General features: G+C 35.9%; 1 protein-coding gene across 1 annotated transcript in view; it reads left to right on the top strand.

The window, feature by feature from the left end:
• Window positions 1–7,501, top strand: part of LOC107657356 (kalirin-like) — a 231,818-nt gene that overhangs the window by 193,472 nt on the left and 30,845 nt on the right. The window contains 1 exon segment of the mRNA XM_016445398.1: window positions 3,225–3,490. Coding sequence (XP_016300884.1) covers window positions 3,225–3,490 — 266 coding nt within the window.

Here is a 7,501-nt window from a genome sequence, read left to right as displayed (position 1 = left end):
TCTGCTGCCTACTTATACTCACGCTGTGATCAGCGGCAGCTGGATGCAATAATCGCATGCCAATGTGCATTGGCTCGTTTAGTTTACACTCGAAGTAGATTGGTCTCTCTAAGCGAGATCCCAATTTGACGTCGAGAGTGACCGACTGAAAGGGAACAGCAAAGAATATTTCCTGTATATCGTTTTGATCTGAATTGTTTATGGCACTTTCATCTAAGGAGGTCACACTTATATTTTTAACTTAGTGCATGCAATGTTGCAGCTCCTAATAATGTTGCTACCCAAATGAAAAGTAACAGACTTAAGACACATTCCCCCAGTTTCACAGACACGGCTTAAGGCTAGTCCCAGATTAAAATGCATGTTTGAGCTGTCTCAACTAAAATATCTTGCATCGACATATCTTAAAAAAATGTCAGTTCCATTGTTCTGTCTCAAGATGCACACATGTAACGTTTTCTTCTAAGGCATTTTTATAAAAGCTGCTTAAATATCTTAATTTAACTAGGGCCTAGTCCTGGCTTAAGCTAAACCCCGTCTGTGAAACTGGGCCATTATAATATACTTGCCAAAGTCAAATTTTATTCAGAATTTTTGCATATTTGTACATGTTATGTCCTATTGTTCAGTTCTGCAAGATTTCCTGCAGGAGCAGGACTCTGATATGTGTCAATGGCGAGTTCCTTTTGCTTTGTAGTAAAAGTAGTCATATGATCCAGATGCTGCTTTCTGTGGAAATGTGATGTGACCACTTAAAAGAACAAAGAACTCTCTCTGTCTGTCTCTGTTACTGAGGCAGCAGCAAGAGGAGAGTGTATGTGTAAAGGGCAGTGCTTAATGACTGCTCTCCTTAAAGCCTCTCTTTACTCCACACATAATCACACACTCACAAGACTGCACACTTGTCAGTCAGTCTGTGTATTATGCAGGTTCACTCTTCAAAAAGCACTGCAGCACCTGACGGGATGCACTCCATCAAACAGCAGGACACACACTGCTGTGATGGCTGGTTCTCGTGAATGGCTCACACGAGCCTGGTGAGACAAACACAGAACAGTGTGATTTGCATGTGTGAAGAGCAGTGTTCGTTACATTTAAGCACGATGCTCAGTTCAGACAGCTGTGATTTCTGCTGAATCAGTGTGTTGTAGCAGAAATTCACTTATGTTTTCACAACAAGCTTTATGACCAACTCTCACAAGGTCACTTCCTCTAATGAGTTAGCCATTAAAGGCCGTACTCAACACACACAGATGTCATCAAAACAATGGGCGTCTGGAGAACAAGTTCATCTGCTGGTAATGATACTTGGTCTTATCATGATTCAGGCCTGTATGCGCAAGAGAGACAAATATATGGAATGTTTTCAGTGATGCTTCGGTGAGCTATAATGGCAATTTGTTTGAAATTTTAACATGTTAAATAGTGCATGATTAGAATTAGGAATGCACTAACATTGAAAATTTGACTAATAACCATAGTAATTTCATATGATGAACAATGTTATATACTGTTTGCCTGTCTCCTGTTTGTTACCTAATCAGATGGATACTGATCATTTAAAAACCTGCATATATCAGCAGTTATGTTATGCATAATATACCAGTGCATTTCTAGAATGAAATGGGATGCATTAAATTTGATTTAATTTATAACTAATTGTAATTCAGTGATCACCTATTTTTGAACACACAGTAGAAAAGACTTTGTTACAGTAGCCTACAATTGTTTTAAATGATATAACAGTTACAGTGTCAAAGAGTTAGATGCAATGTGCTTTAATATTGTGGGTAATGTCTGCTTGAGCTTCTTCTACACCACAAGAATATTGACTTTGCTAGGTGTGTGGTTTGAATTTGTGGAATGTGATCAATAACTTTGAACGAATGTGTTATAGTGTTACATTTGAAGAGAATAGCAGTACTGTGATGCTCTGTAGGTGTTTTTCAGTTCTTATCTGAAATGTCTGTTTATCATTATTCACAGTGAATTGTGATATTTGCTTCCAGTTAGCGGGAGTTGGTTAATGTTGGGCTGGTGTTAGATTTGAAACATTTGGCATTGCTAGTTCTTCCTGTACTGCACTTCTGTTAGTTGTGTCTGATTGAAGGATACAGTCTAGGTTAAGCCCTTGAGTCCATCTGTTGGTGATACTGCTGAAAACTTTATTTGTTGGATTACTTTGATTCCTCATTTTAATTTCCTTTTAGACAGATTAACCTGTCTAGTTATACTCTCTGAGAATGCTGTTGAACACCGTAAAAAGTAATAGAAACTTGATGATAGGTCCTAGTGCTGATGTATATATTGAGAAGAAAGGGGGGCCAAGCACTGAACCCTGAGGCACCCCTGTGGAATGTTAATGTGACTTAAACACCCCTGCTCTTCAAAATAACCCTGAATGAGTACATAGTGCAGATTCCAAGGGACCAAGGCTTGAGATGATACACAGGAGGATTTGGTAGTCTGGTTTCAAAAGCTAGGAGATTGAGGATTGATCATCTGAAAGTGGGTCTTGCCAACTGCAGAGCTTCCGGACTGAGTCTCTATTGAATGTCCTCTTTTGACGCCTGACTAGAGCAAATTTTTCTGTGACAGGAAAGAAGAGAGCTGATTGAAAATGACTTGTTTAAGTGATGTTGAATGAGACTGGGAGGAAATAATTATTTCACTAGTTTAGGGTTAATTCAATTAATTCAAACTTAATAACTCTCATAATAAACATGTTTACTAAAGAATTTATATAGGTTCCTTGTCTGTTAGACTTCCATTGTATGTTTATTATTGTAAATTTATTTTCTGCTTGTTTTCTTTTTAACAATCTGAGGGGTGAGTCTGTGGAATATGGTAATCAACAACATGCCACAGATGCTGTCCATAGTCTGTAAGCTCCCCGAAAAGCATAAACACTGTGGCTTTTTGGTGCTTTCAAAACATTGTTCTGTTTGTTTGAGTATCCCAACCATAATGTCAACCAGAGGTGTTAGTTTGGGGTGGGACTGCCTGTTTTTCTGGTCATTGGGTGGATGGGTGGAGTATTTGAGAATCCTATTTTTCCCTACTAGTATTTTCACAAATCCAACTAATAATGCCAGTGACGCAGAAATTACAAACCTTAAGTTGTATTTAACCTGAAGTATTCCTTAAAAGTTGTTTTAGGCCTGATCATCACCTTCATAATGAACTTTACTTTCATTCACCCTTTTCTGTTCTTTATGCTACAGAAAACTATGCGGTTAGCGGCCCAGAAGGGAAGACGGAGTCTGTGACCACACTGCAGCCACAGGCGTCCCTGAACTCCCTGCAGAGCAGCTCCCCTGGACCCAAGCGCTCTGGAAATACACTGAAGAAGTGGTTGACCAGCCCTGTCCGGCGCCTCAGTCACGGCAGCAACATCAAGAAGATCCCTAGCAAACAGAAGCAGAAACGTGATGGACGAAAGAGCATAGATCTGGGGCCGCCTGAACTACAGGATGACACCCTGGAGGAGGTACTGTACATTTTTTCAACTTACTGGAAAGTTAATTTTTCTATACTACATTGAGGAAAAGCTTACAGCCATCTGATTGAATTAAACGATAATACTACGAACCTGACTTATCACCTTATTTTTATACCATGGCAATCCAAGGAACTTCAGACAATACTATTATTACTGTGGTATGTCCACCGAACCATGATGGTAATCACTCTCCCTGTAATACAGTGTATTTACTGTGTTTTTGTTCTCCAGTTCTCACATGGCCAGACCAGCAACTTTTTTGTCTATTTTGTTGTTTTGCATAGGTGTTTTTACTTTTATTTCACCATTACAGACTTCACCAGTCTTTTTTCCCTCGACTCCTTTTTTCAGTAGGGAATACATCAACACTTTTTCAAAAAAAAAAAAAAGAAGATTGTCACAATAGAAATAACAATTTACAATGTTTTTAACTACACATCAGCTGTTACATAAATCCAGTCCAATCTTATCAGTGAAGTCAGGACAAACTGAGCTACATCACCATAGTTTGTTTATTTAAAGAATATCTGGTAACACTTTAGTATAGGGACCAATTCTTACTAGTAACTAGTAGCTTATTAGCATGCCTATTATTAACATATTGACTGTTTATTAGTACTTATAAAGCACATATTCGGCATGACCATATTCTACTTCCCTAATCCTACCCAATACCTAAACTTAACAACTACCTTACCTAACTATTATTAAGCAGCAAATCATGAGTTTATTGAGGCAAAAGTCGTAGTTAATGGTTTGTTAATAGAGAAAATTGGACATTAAAATAAAGTGTGACCGAATATTTTTACATTTCCATAAGAATTCCCCAAAACAATGTTTGTTGTCAATATTTCACGTTTGTGTAACAGCATGTGGTGATGGTAGACAGCAGCTTTTACGTCAGAGTGTTTTATAACCGCTCCTTCATTCTCCATCACCATTTTTTACGCAATCATGACCATACAGAGAAAATTAGGCCTGTTGTTCTGTATGCTGTATTAATGGTGTATTAAAGGGCTGCTATGGCCCCGGCAGCAGCCGTTCAGATCGGAGGGTGATGATTAGCTTGACTTTTTAAAGCTGTGCGCCATATAATGTGCTGGTACAAAAGAGCCTCTGTATTTGTCAAGCAGGGTATGTGAACCCCACCACAATGACCCATATTAACCATGTCTGCTGTCTTTCAGAGCAAATTCTTCAACAACAAACTCTGAGCATTTAAACTAGTGCACTAAAGTCAAATAATATAGCAATAAACTACTTGAGGCTGTGTGTTACAGTTACAGTGATTTTATCACAGGTAAAGGATTTTGTAAGACATAAGTGTGATAATATCACTGTAATGTGTTGCCTCGTGTCGTTTATGGTCCTCGGTAATATGATTTCAGTAGTATGACATCAGTGTTCAATATACAAAGCAACATAATTATCAATGATTGTTCTATAAACTAGATTTGGAGGTGCTTACGCTTGCAAAACTGTGCCACAGTGCATATTTTGAGTATTTTTTTGGTGTTCATAATTTTCAATGATAATTATTCATCACTGAGAGTAATAACACAGTTTGAGGTATTATTCAGGCAAGTATTATGTACATTAGCCTCTCTGTAGGCTGTTTGCCATTCAAAGGTATTTTTACAAATGATTGAACCTTGTGAAAAAGTCATACATTTTAGCATAAATTTAAAAACAAAAAACATACTTATTACAGAAAATACACTTTAAAAAGTTATATCTTTTAAGACTAACTTTTGTTATATAGTTTAGATTTGTATTAAATGCAATTAGTTGAATGTAAGAGTGCTTTTTTCACCAACTTAAGTTTGACTTAAGTACATTTTTGTATGCCATTTCAAAATTTGCTTCTGTTGTTTTTAAAATAGCACAGTCAAATTGCTGAATGTACTGACAAGAATCGATGGTAAACTAAACTATTTAATGTAATTTCTATTGAAACGTATATCATGTATTTAAATATATTTGTATTTATTAGAGCTGGGCAAGTTAACGCGTTATTGTCGCGTTAACGCATTAATTGATTAATGCCAACAATTATTTTATCGAGCATTAATGCAGTTTTTATTATTATTATTATTATTATTTTGAAAGTCCGTTGCTCGCTGGCTCTGAATACACGGGTCAAAGACATTAAGATGTCCACATCAAAAGAAATTTATAAAAGTGATTTTATGTCCATAGAAAGCACATTAAATGTAAGTAAAGTGTCTACTTTTAAGGTTTCAAATTAGTTTTCGGAGAATAAAATGTCAGAATTTGGTTGAAATAGTGTTACATTGTCATTCAGTGTAACACAATATTTATGTAAAAATTCAAACAACATGCTTATTCTGACGTGTACATATTAAAATATATAAAAGAATAAGGGAGCATATTAAATTTGATTGTGTTTTAAATGAGTAAACAATACTTACTGACAAATGGGCAAAACCTAGGATAGTGGCAAATTTTAAAAATGTAAAATTACAACTAATTAGTATTTGGGGTGAAAATAATTACTCTTTTAATATGTCATAAATTGATTTTTGTTGTAAATATGCCTGACAAGATTGTTACACTGAATTACATTTTAGTGGGTCTCTTCTGTAAATCAGAGAAAAATGTATGATATTTATTTTTTGCTCAAGAAAAACAAAAACAAAATTGCAATTAAATTAAACAGATTTTTTTTTTTTTTTTTGGAAAAACATCAACAATTTAAAACAGTATTACACTTATTGTTTTTATGCTTAAACCCTTTTTCGTCTTTGACCCACATACAGACAAACCATGGGTCACAGGAGGGGTGGGATGTTGATCAGTAGCTACTGGCTTGGGATAAACGTCATCACGAGTCTCAATGAAAGCATTTGGGGAGGGCCTAAGACTGCAGGAGCACTCCCAATAAAATTATTTAGGCTAAGCATCAACATTCACAAACCACTGTTCACTGTTATTTTTTAACAGGAAAGAATGCAACGTGCTCGTAATCACGACTTCATAAGTGGGAAACAGGAAGTTTCCGATAGCACGCGAAGACAGCAGAGAAGCGCTCTCGCTCAGCACAGTGGAGTGCATCGTTTTGTTAACTTTGTGGTTTATTATTTTGAGTCGTTTGGGACGCTGTAACACACGGCCCTCTCACAATATATTGCTTTACAGATCTATCACTTTTACCGCTCAGAAATGTTCACGCAATCAACTGCAGAAGTTCAGCGCTCCGACACTACATGCGTACCACGCACGAGCCCAACTGAACCGTGCTCTGGCCCACCTCTTCCAACCGAGCCAGGGATGGCTAAACAACCGCGGCAAGCTGCAAAATATTTTCTATAGAAACGTTAATGCCCTGGCAGTGGCAAATAGCTTTGGTTTTATATTTAATTTGATTACATTAATGTTTAAGTTGAGATTTCCAATAAATATTTTAATTGCTACTATGTAAAAGGAGTACTGCTGCAAAAAAGCACCTTATTTGTTTAAAGTGTTTGCAAACCAAATGTTATTGCACTTTTGTTCATATAGCAGTACTTTTAAATGAAAAAAGTGCACAATACACTACTTTTGAATTCATTATTGAATTTTGTGCATAACAATGCGGTTAATCGCGATATTAATCGCAGAAAAACCATGTGATTAATCGTGATAAAAAAAAAATGTAATCATTGCCCAGCACTAGTAATTATATATTCGTAAAAATAAAGTTGCAATTAGTACATTCCAAATATGTTAACAATGTTGGAAAATACCATAAAAAATACCATACTACAGTATAGTTAAAATTAATATCAACTATTTTAAATGTGCTTTTTAGTATGTTAGTCAACATCCAAATAAATGTAAACATTTTTTAAAAAGCATTTAAAATTAATTCAAACAAGTAAGTTAAGTCAGTAAGCAAGTTAATTCAAACATTATGATTTAAAACATACTTTAAAGGGGTCATATGATGTTGCTAAAAAAAACATTATTTTGTGTATTTGGTGTAACAGAATATGTTGA

Source organism: Sinocyclocheilus anshuiensis, unplaced genomic scaffold (assembly GCF_001515605.1).
Source record: "Sinocyclocheilus anshuiensis isolate Anshui unplaced genomic scaffold, SAMN03320099.WGS_v1.1 scaffold355, whole genome shotgun sequence".
NCBI classification, from domain to species: Eukaryota; Metazoa; Chordata; class Actinopteri; order Cypriniformes; family Cyprinidae; genus Sinocyclocheilus; species Sinocyclocheilus anshuiensis.
This window is presented reverse-complemented; position numbering and strand designations above follow the sequence as displayed.